At 40.4% G+C, this 18258-nt stretch overlaps 1 protein-coding gene across 6 annotated transcripts; it reads left to right on the top strand.

Annotated features, from left to right (window-relative positions):
* The first annotated feature begins 1158 nt into the window (after positions 1–1158).
* Positions 1159–17461, top strand: LOC112279936 (guanine nucleotide exchange factor SPIKE 1). Of its 6 annotated transcripts, none has more exons than XM_090248747.1 (33): positions 1159–1395; positions 2780–3625; positions 3762–3848; positions 4134–4296; positions 4513–4676; positions 5462–5574; positions 5820–5878; positions 6003–6100; positions 6228–6365; positions 6625–6939; positions 7074–7400; positions 7608–7775; positions 7960–8151; positions 8617–8660; positions 8941–9013; positions 9136–9294; positions 9590–9697; positions 9986–10023; positions 10128–10272; positions 10368–10494; positions 10700–10893; positions 11253–11383; positions 11670–11745; positions 11954–12064; positions 12301–12483; positions 12794–12931; positions 13212–13427; positions 13560–13907; positions 14358–14690; positions 14949–15137; positions 15577–15793; positions 15935–16695; positions 16877–17461. In XM_090248747.1, exons 3-33 carry the CDS (start codon positions 3765–3767, stop codon positions 17129–17131), a joined length of 5667 nt encoding a protein of 1888 aa, XP_090104873.1. In that variant the 5' UTR covers positions 1159–1395; positions 2780–3625; positions 3762–3764; the 3' UTR covers positions 17132–17461. The 6 variants fall into 6 exon arrangements, with proteins under 6 accessions (XP_090104873.1, XP_090104872.1, XP_024370509.1 ...); XM_090248746.1 differs by having other exon boundaries at positions 1255–1395; positions 2770–3625; XM_024514741.3 differs by lacking the exon at positions 2780–3625 and having other exon boundaries at positions 1262–1395.
* Positions 17462–18258: the final 797 nt, after the last annotated feature.

Here is an 18258-nt window from a genome sequence, read left to right as displayed (position 1 = left end):
ATTATTGTACAGAAAATAGAAACTTTGGGGTTTTGAAGTGTTTTAACGGTAAAATATTTTTGTTGAGTTTTTATTTCTAGGTTAATTTTCACAAGAACTAGTATTCCAATGATATTTTTTTGAATATGTTCTATCGATTTTTGATAGTGTGGAATTCATAATCCCTATAACAGATTGGATCTTTTGTTAAAACTCCTACACCTATTTCCTGGATTTTGCAGAAAATCGGTTCTATTTCGAATGTAAGATGAAAAATGAAGAAAATTAAAAATAGAGAAATAAACATAATACATATTTAATTTTTAATAGATTTATTGAAGAAGAAAAAACGTATTTAGTGGATTTCAACACATACTTAGCACAGTGCAGAGCCGTGGTTTCCATTGGGTACTTCGGGAAAAAAAAAAATGTCATTAATAATTATCACACATATATTTTATTCTGATAGAAATAAAAACAACGACTCACACCACCCATCAAAAACAATGCACTAGTGCAATAATGGAAAATCAAGTGTCACGATCATAGTGTAACGTATACAACCCACGCACACAAACATACTAAAGAGGTTGAATAATAATAATAATATTAATGATAAGAATACAGTAAATGGGGGGGGGGAGGAATAAATAAATAGATAAATATCTATAGGAGGGAATAAATAAATAGATAAATATCTACAGGAGGGAATAAATAAATAAATAAATATCTACAGGAGGGAATAAATAAATAAATAAATATCTATAGGAGGGAATAAATAAATAAATAAATAAATGAAAGAGGGGTGGGCGGGGGTGCTCTTATTCTTCATTACCAATCAACAATGGTAGTTATAAGCCAGAGATTCCCCCTCCACGAGGCCACATACAAACTAGATCCTCGTTGGTCGATACGAACCCCCCCCCCTCCTCCCTTCAAACGGGGCAGACGTCGGTGAACTCAGGTCCCAATACTGCCACGTCGGACATTCCAGGGGCCAAGGGCAAAGCCCTCAATGAGAGACAGAGGGCAGACGGGAGGGGGTGGGGGGACTTTTTGGAAGATAGGCTGGCTGCCCTTCCCTAACCTGCCCGGCCCTGCCCAGCCCTGCCCTGCCGTGCCCAGCCCTGCCCTGCCCGAGCATAGGCAGAGCAGAGTAGGAGCGGCTATGGAGGAATGCGCAGGCATCGAGCTCCACCGATCTGCGTCGCCCTGAGGCCGGGCTGGTTTTCTGCCTCCGGTGGGCCTGCTTCCTCCTGGTTCCCCTTCTCGTTCTCGTTCGGCTGTGCTTTACACGGCTGGGAATGGCGCGGGGAGGCCTCTGGTAGCCGCATTTTCATGGGAGCAGGTTTCGGAGACTTTGGGAGCTGAGAAAGTGTTCTGCCGGTGCCTACTGTTCATGATTCGAGAGACGAGGTCTGTTGCGTGGATTTTTCCGATGATTTCAAACATTTGATTTCGACCTCGATCATGATTAAAATTTGAGTTGATTTCGTTTTAAAATTTAATTTTAATTTAATGGTTTTTTCTTCCCGAGGTCTGGATTGTGGTTTTCTGGAAGAAGGATGTTCGTTTTTGGTATGATGGAGTTCTCGGTATCGTCATTGTGTGCCTGCATTGGTTTTTTAGGGTTTTAGGGTTTTTGTTTGTTTTGTTTGTTTGATTGTTTATTTTTTTATTTTTTTATTTTTTTATAAATTTCCTATTACGGTGTGTTGCGTTTAGGTTGTGGTGGAGGTGTCGCTTTCTTTACCTCTCTAATGTACCTCGAAAGGAATCCTTCGTAATGCGGTTGTTTAGCGGGGGCTATCGGAAAAGACTACGCAGCGTCGTATTGGATTTTGTCAATTAATGATTTTGTTTTTCTTCATAGAAGTGCAGGTAGCCAGTGTCAAAGGCATCTTTTCCAATTAAGTGTTCTCCCTGCATTGTTTACTAATTTCTTTCTCACCTATAATTTGTATTCTTGTTTGTTTTGTTTTGTTTTTGTTTTTGTTTTTTGTTTTTTGTTTTTTCAATTATTATATCTCCGCAAATTTCCTCTCCATCAAATTTTGGATGCGAGTAATCCCTGGTCCTTCTGGTCAGTGTGGTTGAGGGTGAGGTGAATTTATCAATCGCGGGAAGTATGTCAATTTGGACCTTAACTTTGTAGTGTGTGCTAATTCCTTAGAGCAGCTGGCAATCTTTGTCTGAATTCGCATTCTTCAAAGAATTGCTGGTTAAATTTTGTCTCAAATGCATAGGAAATGGTGATGTTAGTTTGGAGAAGAGCGTTGTTGATAGAAATCAGCTCAGCAGATTTGTGGTTCTTGTTCCTCTTGATGATCAAGCAGGATTTTCTCTGTCATTCCTATCTCTCAAACAATGAGCTGATCAAACCTTTTAGGTCGTATCTGACAAGGGCAATTTCCTAATTTAACTTATCTTTGCGCTCAGGCTCCACAAGTTGGTCACTTTAGCATACTTACCTCCGTCTTTCTCGCCTCTTTAAAACTTAGAACAACTAGAGCTGGAAGTTTAGCTCTAAGAGCTCTTCATGGTTACTAAGAAAGCCTTGCAGGAGAGTTTCTCATGCAGTATGGTCTGTGCTTTAGAACGGGATGCTCGTCGTCTACCCCATCCCAGGAATGTAAAAGCTGGTTTTAGTTTGCAGTTTCCCTCCAGTCAAAAGATTAGCTTAATCAATTCACTCCTATGGCTTGCATCACAGGTCATGTTGTTCAGACAATGTTACATTGTCTAAGACGCGGATCTTCTTATTAAAACATTAACTTGTTGTTAAATCAGGGTGCTGCAGCTTTTGTGCAGGAGGAAATTGTCATGGTGTCATGAGCTCATCCTCGTCATTAGAATATGTGACCAGATTACAAAATGCTGAGCGCATCGCTCCTAACCTACTCCCCATCAAAGCAAGTGTAATAGCGAGGAATATCAGGCATGAGAATTAAACATTCATGTCAAAAAACACTGGATTTTTGCTCACTGCCTCCGCATACACGTAGTTCCCGGTACAAAATGTTAGTGATTAAGCGCAATCAAAAGGTTTCTTTCTCATTGCAGAATTTAGAGAGTTGAGGTAAGCGCACGAGGCCGATAGAAGCACACTTGGAGAAGTAGGGTATCATTTAAGAAGAATGCCGTCTAACTGAATGATTAATGCAGTTATACAACGGCTGTTTGTCTGGTCAACATGTTCATCGACTTGCATTAGGCGTTCTTAGTGAAGCTCTTCGCAGATCGTTATTAATCCAAGGACATACCATTTAGCCACTTACTCTGAACTAGGTACTTAGTCGGCACCTTCACAGTCTGAAACGTATTAAAATCTCGAAGAGCACATTGTAGCTGACTACCTTGGATCATCTCATATGAGCCTTATGCTGGTGTTGGCTGAATAGTTGGTTTTATTATCGGCATTTATTAAGTTTCTAGCTATAGTCAAGTTAGTAGTGGTGAAGATATCTCATAAAAGTAGCCTAGTACTGTAAGAAACGCATGGGGACATACAGGCCCAACATAGAAGTATAATTCATTTAGAGAATGTAAGCTTCACGAATATGAGAGGGAAAGAAAACTTGATTACAAGGACTAAGTGGATCTTAAATTTGGAGCAGTTTTGAACTACGTCCGAGCAATCAAGTAGGTACCGTCATCTATTGCCTATAGAGTTGGCTGTGTTGTTTCTATATGTAAGTTTATTAACGACGAGGTTCATTGCTTTTAACTTTTGGCAACACCAGAATGTTACTTACCAAGACGTTCTTTGGATCGGTTAGCAGGGGATGGGTGAGATTGCCTTGAGTGGGCAGCGGTTTAAGCGTATCCCACATCCTAACTCTGGGCAGTCGGCAGACGTTGAGCTCTTGGTGAGATTCCAGATGTATTTCTCTACTTGCTGTTGGCTTTCGTATGTTTGGTATAATGACGAATCGTGATTCCTATTTACGAGGTTGCCATTCGACACATGGTTCCCGCCATGAACTTTCTAAGCGAGCAATTTGTTGCTAGCTTCTGGCAGTAATATGTGAAAGCTACGATCTTCGCTGCTAACTTGTTATGGAAGAGATATTTTTGAAGACTTGTCATTGGCTCTTAGTCTTCCAAGAGCGGACTAAATAATATTTTTTGCTACTCTACGTCAATGCTGGCAGTTGGATGACAATGTGGAGCCATGGCCACATTTAAAAGAGGTGCTTCAAAGCTACACTTCAGATTGGGTGAAGGATGAAAGCAAATACGGACATTATGAAAGTGTTCCACTTCCTGTATTTGAAAACCAGATTTTTGAAGGACCTGACACAGATGTAGAGACAGGTAAATATATTTTCATATTCACGGTCTCCCTTTCGTATGAAAATTAATTAAAGGTTGTTCAAGAAGGATAAGATCTATGATTGTTATTAGGTTGTCATAGGGAGATACATTTTCATATTCACAGTTGTTTCTCATTTCACTTTCCTTTCGTTTGGTACCGCTACATATTTTATTGACAGCCTACCATCCTGTTAATCATATACGTTATGGTCGTAGAGCTACGCCTTTCCAACATAAGGCTTGGGAGGCATGGAGACACTACAGATGATGAAGATCCAACGACGTCTGGAAGATATTCCGGAGGGTTGTTTTCAGGTCGATTTTCTGGGAGGTCAACAGGAAGTGATGCTCCAGATTCAATCGTCACCAAAGCACCGAAGGTTCTTTTGGCCAAACCCTTTACCTCTCACCTAACTTTGGAAGTATGATGACATGACGGCTAGTCACATTAGGGTTCTCAAATAACTTGCTGAAACATCGTATGGATATTCGTCCTTTTTTACTTCCTCATAGAGGAAGAAAATGAGAGTGTCAGGTGTATCAGTTGTTTCAACTCGTGTTAATTCCTTGGAGAGAAGTGTGGCTTAGTTTAATTATTATTTTTTTTTATCATTAAGATGAGTTTGCTTGAAGTTCTTTGTCTCTAAATCAAGGTAAGCATCTGTGCAATCCCAAAATATCATGAAAAGAGGAACATTTTAAAGTCTCCAAGTACTCCCAAGAGAATGAAGACTAAGTAAATAGGAATGATCTGACAAATAAATGGGTTGCATCATGGTCCTTTTCCACCACAGTCTATATGAAAGAGAACTTGCAACTTCTCCAATAATAAAGACATCATCAAATGACTGTGTGCTCATTAATGTTTCTCACGTTGTGAGGAAAGGCTATTACGGAACGGAATTCCAAATCCAATGTCATTTAAGAGGAAGCACGCTGCTAAACTACTGTAAACGCTTGATCTTTCATATCCTTTCTTTGTGTGGGCTGTTTGCAATTCTCACGTTTAGCTAGGTTGTAGAGTAAATAAAGAGAGAATTCTTCTTACGTATGGCTGTGTGGGGATTGCTTGGTTAACTACTTGTTGTAATTCCGGTAATATGATTTTTTTGGGCATTGTCTTCGATGATTTCCTCAGAGTAAGGATACCGTGTCATGTATGCAGCATTATGGTGGGGCTCCGCTACCTTCATACGAGCCAGTTTTTAGTTGGCGGGCAGCGAGGGCATCCGTATGTGGTCAAAGAATACCAGAGATTCCAACGGCATTTTCATCGAGGTCCTTTGAGTTCATTTGCCAATCTTTTTGGGGCTAGAAACCTTATTATTCTCGTGTTGATCACATATCTGCGGCTCTGTGCAGTTAAACCTGTAGTTGTAATTCCTATTTTTATTATTAAAGTTTCACGCCTTATAAATCTGAGACGTATCCCTGCGTGGAGGGCTATAAGGCATATAACGTCTGGTAGTGTTTGGACTCTTGCAATGTTACACCACATGAACTTTGATTCTGGGTGATTGCAGTGACGGGCTGAGGATTTCCGTGAAGGTCGTATCTCTCAATATTCAAGCCGGTCTTGTTGGTGAGACTTGTTCCACAGGGGCCTACTGGGAAAATTAATCCATGTATAGTTCAATTCAATTTGGAGTTGAGATTGCTGCTTCCATTCTATAATGATTACAACATTTAAATTTGGCATGATCCAGAGCCGTGGTATGGTACAATATGTGTCTATCATCGGGAGAAGCGAGAAAAGCTTTCAGAGGATTTTCACTTTCGATGTTTACCAGCTGAGTTTCAAGATGTAAGATTGCATAACAACCACTAGTCTTTTGATAATCTGTACGATTTGTGGTTTTTAATGTCATTAATGGCATGTATGATTGGCAAGTTCTCTTAAGGTGGGTGTCTTGGACTCATGATCTCGACAGGAAGGTAGTGGATCTCAAAGGAAAGCTATTTTCTCTCTGGCAGCACCATCACCAGCAATCTGCTTATTAGTGCAGCTTGAGAAGCATGTCACAGAAGAGGGGGGTGTTACTCCTTCTGTCTACACACGTAAAGAACCTGTGAGTTTGTCTTATGCATTTCCAAGTGAGCGGAATTTCTCCTGTCTCTTGCGATGTTGCAACTCTATCAAATGGATACTTCGAAAACATAGAGATGGTTCTGTACTCGATTTATGTGCTGAAACCATTATGATAGTTCACGATTTAATTGGTTTCCAAGAATGACTGTTGTTTTTATTTCGCTTCGAATCAGCTTAAGGACATACAAAGTAACATGGGTTAGAGCTATTTAACACCAGTTGGCTCCCTCTGTTTGAAGGTACATTTGACAGAACATGAGAAACAAAAACTGCAAGTATGGGCAAGAGTAATGCCGTTTCGTGAACCATTCGCTTGGTCGATGATTGCGCTGTTTGACGCGAATGTTACTGGGGGTGTGGGAGGCTTCTCGTCATCTCCAACAAGCAGCCCGTTGCCTTCAGGCATTTTGGGGTCTGCTCTCATGGAGGCATCACTGGATTTAGATGGCAGGCTGATTGCTGACTCAAAGGCCGACTCTGCCAGTGTTCCAGTTCTGGTTGATGTGTCGAGCCTTCATCGTGTGAAAGAGAATTATACAGAGGATATGCTTCTGGTACGTTGTATGTTCTCACTTCATTTAGCAGTAGTTTAAGCGTTTTTGGTCGTACATCATGCTTTTGAAATATGCTTAATGCACTTTATACAGTATGTCATCTGTTCTTTTAACAAGGTCTGTTTGGTTACAAGATTGAACAACCTGGCGGCCAATCAAGCGTGCTTTCTTTCCAAGATCCAAAGCGTAAAGTGCACAAGCCAGTGAAGGCAATTTTGCGTCTTGAGATTGAGAGGCTGGGCAGTGATGATCATGAGGCGGATTGCATCTCCGAGTGCGGCAGTTTCAGTAATGGCTCCTTTGATGCTGATTCTCGTTCTATAGGAGCATCATTATCAGGGCGTTCTTCTCAAGGGCTTGAATTCACGAAGGCGCTATATAATGGATATCAGAAAAATAGTCCTGTACATCGTGACTTACTTTCAGGCAGTGGAAGTAGTCTTGATCTGGGGCGATCAGAGGTACTTTGTTTTTACTTCGAGCAGTCTTCTTCTTTAAAAGAACCACACTGGGAATAAAAACAAATACTTATTTGCAAGATGGTTAATCTTTCGATGTCCAGGAATTAGTTACATCTGTGTATATCTTCGATGTATTTTTGTAGCATTCATTGGTCCGAACCAAGAAGCTCCACTCATTTTTTGTTATTTCTTATTTGGATGTTACAGTTTCGTGCTGTTGAATATCGACTGGGTCCGAAACCTGAGCCATTGTCACAGCTGTTGCACTGCCTCTATGTTTATCCACAATCTGTCACACTTAACCGAAAGCGAAACCTTTTCATTCGGCTGGAGCTCAGGGTGGATGATAGCGATATTCGAAAGCCACCCCTTGAGGTATGTCTTAATCTTTATCTTAAAATAAAAGATAAAAGATAAAAGATAGAATAAAAAAACCAAGAAAAACCAAAAAAGAATAGTTTACCCCTTAGTTCGAATGTTACGCCTAATTTTTTTCTCTATGCTGCTGATGTAAGGTGTTATTTTGATGTCTTTGACGAGGTGTTTTTATGCAAAACAGGCTCTTTATCCCAGGGATGCTGATAGCTCTATGCAGAAGTATGCCCACTCTCAGATTGATTCTAATACGAAAACGCCTCACTTTCATGACGAGTTCAAAGTTCAACTTCCTGCCAATCTGTCTCCGGACCATCACCTCCTGTTCACATTCTTTCATGTGGATCTTCAGATGAAACTTGAAGCACCAAAGCCAGTATATTATCAATTTCACTTCTATCTGCATTCTTGGCTTTGATATACTTTATGTTTCAGCTTTGATATATGATAGGTTGAGCAAGTTTGACATGTCTATGTGTGTTCCATTCCGTGAATTTGCGAGGATTTAATCGCTGTTTCTAATTTAGTAAACAGTGACAAATTGAAAACGTCTGGGGTTGTATACTGTATGGTTCTGAAGAGGGGAATCTAACTCTTAAAGCTAGCTGATTGTATTGGATTTGTCCTGATAGTGTTGTAGATTTCCTATTTTTTTCCTCTGGTAACGTCCATGCATTTGTCAATCCTTACCATTCTTATTGCAAACCTTGAAATTTCGATGTACGTACTATTTTGTTTGCAGTAACTGCCGCTTGCCTAGTAAATGCTCATTAATGTTTACTTCAAGTCATTGAGACCACTTATCAATAATGACCAGTGAGTTGTTTCGGCATTATCGCAGGTGGTTGTAGGATACGCAGTTCTGCCGCTCTTATTCGCCTCTCAGTGAGTACCTTGTCTCAGCATGTATATCCAGAGTGTTCGAATGGTTTCTCAGGAGTTTATCATCGATTGTCTTAATTATTAGAATGTGCAAAGTTCGCCTGTTATCAGCTTTTGCAAACTACAGTGACCTTCAGGCCATCTATTTAACCTGGAGTTCTCTAATGGGTTGGCATGAACACCTGAAATTTTCTTTTGTTATGATTATCACTTCTCCACTTACCTATGCATAACAAAATTCATGTGTCCTCTATTGCGTTGATCTTTAATATTGTGGCTACAGGGTTATCCGGTTGGATGGTACCCTGCCTATTGCAAAGGAACTGTACCCTAATTACCTAAAAGACAATGTGAAGGTAAATTTAGCCACATTGTGTATCGCATGCAGTACATCTTCAATACATAGTCTTCACTATACTGCAACGTTTGGAGTTGCCTAAACTGTTCTAGGTGGGATGTGGACTTTGAATTGGTTCAGGATCGATTGGAATATCTTGATGATGGTAGAACGGTATTTAAATTAAGGTCCCGTTTGTGCTCATCGCTGTATCCTGTTAATGAGAGGATTCGGGACTTTTTCTCCGAGTATAATCGTCACGTTTTGCGGACCAGTCCATGGGGAAACGAACTTATGGAGGTGTGTTTATTGATTCTCATTTGATCTAATTCTTGAATGTGTCGCACTTGGTAATCTTAGCATATTTGCTTGATTTCTCTACAGTACTTATCTTCGTTTCATTAATTTAAGAAACTTTGGAACTCGGGGAATTGCCTACACCGCACACATGATCCAGTGAGTGTGGACGCGTGGTTGAAAGTAATTTTAGGTTTTCTTGGTATTTGAGATCTATACGATGAGTCCTTTTATAAAGCTTTGATGAGCAATTTATATTACTTGCTGTTTATTGACTCCATAGTTTAAAAATCTGCAGGCAATCAATGCTTTAAAGAACGTTGAAGCATCTGCTATGCTTCAGTTTCTTCAACCATGCCTGAATATGCTACTTCGCATGATTGGTGATGGTGGAGAAACGCTGCAGGTATTCGTGGTTTTAAATGTATTCTTCAAGTGTTTCATTTTTGATCTTTGGGCGAAACTATCTGACATTTTGTTGCGTACCTTCTGTAAGCTATTTGAGCTGTGATGGGATTTGTTGCTGCTTTAAAATTAGGAATAATTCTTATCCTCCGTCTTTTTTGCCAATAAACGAGTTAGAAATTGCCGATGCCTATCTACAGTTTCGGTTGTTTTCATTTTCTTTGAATTGTTGACATGAGACACTTATCTCTTCTGTTTACTATGTTATGGTACTTAATCGACTTCACAGGTTGCTGCGTTCCGATCAATGGTCAATATCATTACCAGGTTCCAGATCTCCACTTGCACTGTTAAAAAGTTAAAGATTTAACGCTGCATTTACGAGCACCCTTTTTTTGGCAATATTTTCTCAATTGCTTCGGTGTGAGCAGGGTACAAGGCGAAACATCAGATGGAGCTGAGCGGAATCGATATCTTGTTCAATATGTGGACTACGCATTTGATGATTTTGGTGGGCGCCATGATCCGGTGTATTCTGGTCTCTGCAGCGTTTGGCGTAGTCTTGCTCGCAGCAAGGTATGACATTCAGGCATAGGGGATTTCTTTCAAATAGTGAGGATAAGATCAAAGGTTTTGGTTATTCGCGGTCTTAACATATTGTCGTGACGCAGGCCAAAGGCTACAGAGTTGGACCTGTGTACGACGATGTGTTGTCCATGGCTTGGTTCTTCCTTGAGTTGATTGTGAAGTCAATGACACTCGAGCAGTCTCGTACGTATAGTGAAGCCCTTCCTCCAGGTCTGTATCAGGTTCTCCTCTACTGTCTTTGGAACTGGCCATAAGCTGTACGTCATAACTCAGATCATCTGTTTTCCTTTCTACTTTAGCGCTCAGTGGGCATTGTTACGGAAACTAGCTGAGTTGTGAGCTGCATATTCAATGTATGGAAGGAACGCAACCTCATAGTCAAGATCCTCTGAAGCAGTTGCATGATTTTTTTCAGGTGAAGAGTTGCCACCATTACAGCTCAATGATGAGGTCTTTAAAAGCATTGGGCAGCTGTATGATTGTTTGCTGACGGAGGTTCAAGACAGAGGAAAGAAGGGCTTGGTTCTCGCCAAGAAACTTAACAGCAGTTTGGGCTTCTTCTGCTACGATCTTCTCTCTGTTATTGAACCGCGCCAAGTCTTTGAGTTAGTGAGTCAATCAACCAAGAAATATTTTACTCCTTGTTGTAGATTGGTTTATAACTCAAAAAACCTAATGTTGTTGAAATGATTCATGTGTGTTTGAGTTTTTCTCAGGATGATGGTTTATGAGAAACTTTGGTATGAACTTGTATATTGGAGTTTCGAATAACTTTGGCGTCCTGCCGTCTGTAGCTTTATGATAAACAGTGCCTATAAAGATGTCTTCCACTTCTTAAGTAATAAAAAGTCGAGATGGTCTGGACTAATCGCTTTGCGGTTTGTCCAGTATGTGCGCGAATCAACCGTGATACTTTTGGGTCATAAGCATCGTGTTCGCAAATTAATTTTTCTTTTGTGCTTCCACAGGTCGCGCTCTACTTCAATAAATTTGCTGGGGTTTGTCAATCAGTAATTCATGAATACAAACTTAATTTTCTCCATATCATCTGTGATCACGACTTGTTCGTTGAAATGCCTGGCAGAGATCCTACGGAGAGGTTTGTACTTGTACGCTTGAATTTCTCTTCTATCAACGAGTTCCTGCAAATAGAGATTTTTTCTGGTATTTTTCGAACAATTTTGACAGATGCACTAATTTCTACCAACTTGGGAACACATATGTCTCTCATTATGTATGTAGACCTAACTTAAAGGATTAACTTGAAGGTTCATTGATCCAATAATCATGCTATTGTTACGGTGTAGCTCGGAGCTATTTGTCTCCTCCATGGTTGTGTGAATAGTGTAGCTGCTGGGAATTAATCTGTTGTGAGGAGATGGCAGGAATTATTTGGCATCAACGTTGATGCAGGAGCTATTCATCACTTGGGATCATGAGGATTCAGCCTTAAAGGCAAAGGTAATCAACATGTCTAGCATTGACTAATAGAAATGAATATATTGTTACAAGTGTGCAATTTTTGCAGCAATAGAACTAATCTACGCTGAATTATTTTCTGATATCAAGAGATTCTCAAGGCTTTTGCGATACCTTCAGCATTATCCGTCGTTAATCATTCCGTGTGTGACACTAAATTTTACTGTTACTTTTCCTATCTACTCCATAGGCATGTCGAATACTTGTACAACTCCTTTGCAAGCATGAATACGACTCACGATACCAAACACTTGATGACAAATTGTACATCTCACAGCGTTACTTCCCTTTAGTTGGATTGGTAAGTTGGAATACGTATTTCTGTTGTTATTTCATGCACTATCTCAGTAATTGTAATTTTGTCCTTCTTTCCTGGCTATATGTATCGAAGTACTTCTAAGCAACCATCAGTTTTCATGCAAAGCTGTAGCACATCTTTCCCAGGGAGTTGTCGTTCTCGAACTTTGGATACATATGCAGGGGTGATAAGTGATTTGATTGAATTTTCTCAACTGTTGTAAAAACTGGACTTAGCAGATCTTGGATGAGATGCCAGTATTTTATGGGTTGAGCTCAACAGAAAAGCGTGAAATCCTGGTGTGTGTGCTCCACATTTTACGCTACCTGGATGATGCTTCTCTTATAAAGGCTTGGCAACAAAATGTTTCTCGAACAAGGCTGTTTTTCAAGCTTCTTGAAGAATGTCAAGAGCTGTTTGAGGTTTGACCTTTATCCTCCCAGCTTTATCAGCATATGCATTAGTCACTGTAATTGCTTTAATATGTACCAGGACCTACGACCCAAAAGACATTCACTACCAAACTTTTGTTGCATATATGGTTGGTTAAAAAGTTCTTAGCGCTTTGATTTCTTGCAGCTCTGACGTGTAGTATCTGTAGATATTCGTGCTGAAGTGGTAGTGTCACCAAGATAATTGCAATTTAAGTGGAGATGGACTCTGAAAATCTGGTAAACTGCTTGCAGCATTGGGGGTGCACACAATAATGTAAATACGGCTTCATTTGTGCAGTACAAAAAAGCAGGAGCGGACGGCTTGATGGGTGCAATGCCTACCAATGAACAAGGCGAAGGGCCTCTTCGGTATTCTGAGAAGCTTTCTCCTGCAGTTAACCATTATCTAGCTGAATCTTCTCGACAAGATATTAGGGTGCGTTTATATTTTATGATTTTACGTTTCTGCGATTTCTGCTCTACAAATCTCAAACGTTGAAAGACATGATTTTTTCTTTACAATGTTCACATCTAGTTATGTTTATGCACGTGAGAAAAAAGTTATTACCTCCTTTTTTCCTTTCGCCTTTGATTTTTTGGAATGATGCGTACTGCTTTACACGTGAAGGTTTGAAAAGGAACCTTGTTAGATGAAAAAATGCAGTACAATTTTGTTGATGTATGTTGACGAATATTTTTGCGAGAACATGTTGCAGGTTACAAAGAGTTCTCCCGGAGCTCAGTGGATAGTTCCACAGGCGAGTCCAGACGCCAGCATATTCTGGAAGAGAGTAAGCCCAATTTCAAACAGCTCAAGCAGCCCAAGTCAGCCTCACTCTTTGCGCGAAGCTTTGGCGCAAGCTCAGACAGCAGGAAGAGGAGCAGGGGTGACTCTTAAAGAAAGCTTACATCCTAAGCTGCGGCAGAAACTGGTCAGTACGGCTGTTTGAGTTCACGAGTGTTTGGTAGATATAATCTAAAGCGTCTGGACTTTGTAAATGTAGAATGGACCTTGCCATGCGAACCTTCATTTGAATACTTCTCTGACACATGTAGTCTTTCAGGATGTGTGGGAAGAGAGTCTCAGCGCTTCGGTTATGCTGCAACTTCTGGAAGTCGTTGAAAAATTTATGGAGGCCACGACAAGCGAAGTTGTCGCTACAGATTATATCCGACTTGATTGTATCACAAGCATCATCACTGGATTTTTAGGACGCAGTCAACCCTTGCCCTTCTGGAAAGCTTTCTTTCCTGTGTTAAACAATTTGTTTAGTCAACATGGGGCTGTTCTGATGAGCCGGGATAATGATAGGTTTTTGAAACAAGTTGCTTTTCATCTTCTGCGACTCGGAGTTTTTCGTAATGAGAGTATTCGGAAAAGAGCCGTTGTTGGTCTTCAAATTCTTGTTCGAGTAAGTTTTCTGTTTCTTTCTTGATTTCTCTCTCGAGTGGGCATGTTTCGACTGCATGTTCAGAGTTTTTAAAAATGGAGCTTCAAAATCATGGTTTTTATAGTTCATCTTCTAATGGATAGGTCCATAATACAAACACATGATATCGTCATTGTGTAACTGGTAATGATTACAAGGGCGTCAAGTTAAGTATTCTCTATGAGGTTGACTGAATTTTACCCTCAATGGCAATGTTACGATTTTCAATGTAATCACTTAACCTGTATTTAGCAATTAGCTTAGTTGACGCATCATCACATGTAATGTCAGAAACAGTGTTGGTAGTAATGTGTGCTTTGTTGGAGCGTGTGCACAATGAGAATGGTCACTAATTTCGTCTGAATTTGCATAACAACGTCCAAGAGTGCGGCAAGTAAATTTTATCATATTAATTTGAACAATATGGTGCAGACTGCCTTCCAATATTTCCAAGGGCTGTCTCGTCTACGTGTGCTGTTAACAATCACGCTATCAGAACTTATGTCTGATGTTCAAGTGACTCAACATCGAATGGATGGATCCTTAGAGGAAAGTGGTGAATCTCAGCGCCTTCGCAGATCGCTGCGACAGATTTCTCAGGAAAACATCAGTTTAGATCTTCTTCGTGAATGTGGACTTCCCGAAGATGCACTGTCGGGAAAACCAGATGGAGGTTGTGAGCAGAACTGGAGCTGGGCTGGAGTTGCTGAACTGTCCAGCACTCTGCTTAAAGCTGTTGAGGCTGCAGTGGCACATGCTCTACTGGTACAGTGAATCATTTTGTAGTGAAACTCTCCACTGCCTGAATGGTTTCACATCTTCATGTTTTTTCCCTTCTCACAAGAACTGTCAGATATGGACCTGGCAATGAGATCGTGATATGTATTGGGGCATAATTTGTTGAACTCATTACAGTTTGTCACCAATTTGTTCTTATTTATTGTTTGTGTTCGAAAACGTCTACCCGTATCTTAATTAAAAAGTGATCATTTGTAATTCTTTTATTGTTGTGTTTTGGTTCAGGGGCCGGAAGTCATGTCAGCTGATAAGTATGCAACTGCTGAGGCATACTACGGTTTGGCGAGGGCATACTCCCATGTACCTGACCTACACATCATGTGGCTTTTATATCTTTGTGAAGTTCATCAAGGAAACCAGTCTTATGCAGAAGCCGCTCAATGCGCAGTTGCTGTTGCAGGCGTCATTATGCAGGTATCTGTTATGAACTTTTAGTGGAATTATATTGATATCCTTCATTGATCGGTGCTTATTATGTCAATGATTATTGGGACATTAATAATAAGCAGTAGATGTACTTTGTTCTTTGATGCTTCTTTTTACACCCTGATAGTCAGTTCTTCGCTGCTAAACCAAAACATTCGAAGGCATATACTGACTTTCTTGGTGCGGTGTAAATGGCTAGAAATTTTTAGATGTGAACTTTGAATACTTTCAGAGTAGAGTCTTGCTTAAATTTGGAATATTTGTTTTTTTTATTTTCTTATGAATGCATCATTTCTGTGGTAGATATCTAATTGACCTACAATTTCTGAGCATGTGTAGTTTTTCTTTGAAGGAAATAGATTTTTTAGTGTATAAGCTCTGTTGATAATTTTTGGTAGTGACAAAACGTCTGTACTCGAGTGTACAGGCCATTGTAGGTAAAGGAGATCCCATGTGGGGCAAGGAACATGTGGAGGCTCTGCGAAAAATATGCCCTGTGCTCACTGGTGCTAGCTTTGGAGAAGCTGCTAGTGCTGAAATAGAGGGCTATGGTTCATCAAAGCTCACTGTGGAATCAGCTGTGAAGTATCTTCAGCTTGCCAACAAGCTTTTTGTTCAGGGAGAGCTTTATCATTTCTGTGCGGGTAAGACGTGCACATACTTTGGTTATTGGATATTGTTGAGTCCTCGTAGATTATGTATGAATATCTTGATTATAGTTTTCATTTTTTTTTTTTTTTTTACAAGAGTGACTTTGGCATGCTTATCAAAATATTCTGGTTCAGGCATTTTGGAGCTTATTATCCCAGTTCATAAAGCAAGGCGTGCCTACGGACAACTCTCAAAATGTCACACTTCTCTGACAAGCATTTATGAAGCCATAGTAGAGCAGGAGTCTAGTCCGATCCCCTTCTCAGATGCAACTTATTATCGTGTGGGATTTTATGGCAAAAGCTTCGGGAGTCTGAATGGCAAGGAGTATGTTTACAGAGAGGCAAGAGATGTGCGATTAGGGGATATCATGAGGAATTTGGGAAATATTTATGAGCCCAGGGTTATCGAGGGGAAACAGTCTTTGCATATCATTCCTGATTCTCGACAAGTTAAACTTGAGGACCTTCAAGCGGAGATCTGCTACATGCAAATCACATCTGTTGAGCCTATTACTGAGGATGAGGACATGGAGAGTAGTCGAGATAGACAATCCAATAAGTCAACAGCGACGGTTAGTGCCCGAGTGTTCAATCGATTTTTGTATGATACTCCTTTCACAAAAAACGGCAAGTCACAAGGAGGTCTAGAGGATCAATGGAAAAGACGTACTATGCTATGGACAGAAGGACCTTTTCCTGCTCTTGTGAATCGTCTAACGGTTGTAAAGTCGGAGTCTCGTGAATTTTCGCCTATTGAAAATGCTATAGGCATGATCGAAACTCGAACATCCGCATTAGCAGGGGAACTTGATGACAACCGATTGAATGAAGGAGACCATCCGTCCCGGTTGCAAAGCCTTCAAAGAATATTGCAAGGGAGTGTTGCAGTTCAGGTATTACATTCAGGGGCCAATGCCCCAAAATTCTCCTTGTCAAAATACTTTTTCGTATCTTATTTAAGTATGGTTGGTGGCTATTCGCTGATTTTCTTTTCTTTAAGTATATGTGGTGCTCTAAATGTGAGAATTGTAGAAACGTTTATCAAGTGCTCATCATGTGGTTGTTACTTTGCAGGTAAACAGTGGTGTGCTTGGAATATGTGCTGCTTTCTTGTCTGGAGAACCTGCAACAAGGCTAAACCCGCAGGAACTACAGCAACTTATAGCAGCACTCTTGGAGTTTATGGCTGTGTGCAAGAAGTCGATACGAATTCATGCACGACTTATAGGAGAAGAAGATCAAGAGTTCCATTCGCAACTTGTGATTGGATTCCAATCACTCACAGCTGAGCTGTCGCACTTCATACCTGCTATTTTATCAGAGTTGTAACCTGTAGAACATGATCTTTGTACGCTCCTTGTGGTTGCGTACTTTTCAATCCTCGTGACTAGGTGGATAGATTAGGGAGGTGGGCTATTAGTATTGTATTTCCAACTCATTAGGATGCCTGAGAAGGTGATGCCGTCACCCTCTGCAATGCTTCATTTTGGAGATGGTCTGTACTAGTTCACATTTTGGAGAATTGGTGAAGTCGCATATAGGAGATATTCTAGCCCTTCATCCTACTAAGGTACAGCCGTGTAAGATTATTCTTGTGCCTGTGAATCTGAGTCGCAATATATCAGAGGCAGTATTTATTGCCTTGCCGATTTTTTGACAGGTCTATGTAGATTATGGCATGTAGCCGGGCACACTTATCACTCACAGGACATCCTGATGCCAAGAGTATGCTACCTAAGTGGGTCCCGGCGGCTCTTGGATGTGTACAATACCATTCAAGAGAGAACCACCCAAATCATGGTTAATGTATTCGCTCCCAAGGCTTTGATCTCATGTTGATTATGTGCTTACTGGTCGAAAACGATTAGTTGCGTTTTCCTTGGAAACGTTGTTTATTTTATCTGCAAAGCGAACATCTGGACATCTGTTTGAGACAGAGGGGCACTGGCGTTGAAGATGGGCCCTCCCGCAAGGGCAATATCAAACTTTCAGCTGCTTTGTAAAATATCAGTCACCATTGACTTGGATAGACTCAGACAGGGGCCACATGGCATGTTCTTTTTCTGGTACTATCTAGGTCCTTGTAGGCTCATTACAAAATCCTCCAACTGTACTGGGCACTGGCACCTAACCTCATGAATTCTGAGGTCATGTTTCTGTGATGTCAACCCATACTCCAAAGTTGCTAAAGTTGCAAGCATCCACCACTCTCAACAAATTACTCGATCTGGGAATGAGATACACAGAGTGTGAGATTCGCAAAGTACTAAAAAAAACAGTTATACAAACATGTGAAAAATATTCTTCGGTGTACTTTTGAGCACATAAAACTAGTTTTGAGAATCTAAATTCAGCATATAGAACATTAACGGAGACCTAAATACAGATTTCAGATTATGGTTCTATTAGGGAGAAGGTTAATCGTCTTGGAGCTTCATCCTAATAACTCATGTGAA

Source organism: Physcomitrium patens, chromosome 3 (genome assembly GCF_059467195.1).
Source record: "Physcomitrium patens ecotype Gransden chromosome 3, ASM5946719v1, whole genome shotgun sequence".
In the NCBI taxonomy this organism is placed as follows: domain Eukaryota; kingdom Viridiplantae; phylum Streptophyta; class Bryopsida; order Funariales; family Funariaceae; genus Physcomitrium; species Physcomitrium patens.
Note: the sequence above shows the minus strand (reverse complement) of the source record. Positions and strands in the feature narration are given on the sequence as shown.

Coding starts and splice junctions, on each gene's coding strand:
- LOC112279936 (XM_090248747.1), top strand. CDS start 3,765: ATGGGTGAGATTGCCTTGAGTGGGCAGCGGTTTAAGCGTATCCCACAT. Junction 6,940..7,073: donor ATACAGAGGATATGCTTCTG/GTACGTTGTATG, acceptor TTTGGTTACAAG/ATTGAACAACCTGGCGGCCA. Junction 14,691..14,948: donor CAGTGGCACATGCTCTACTG/GTACAGTGAATC, acceptor GTTTTGGTTCAG/GGGCCGGAAGTCATGTCAGC.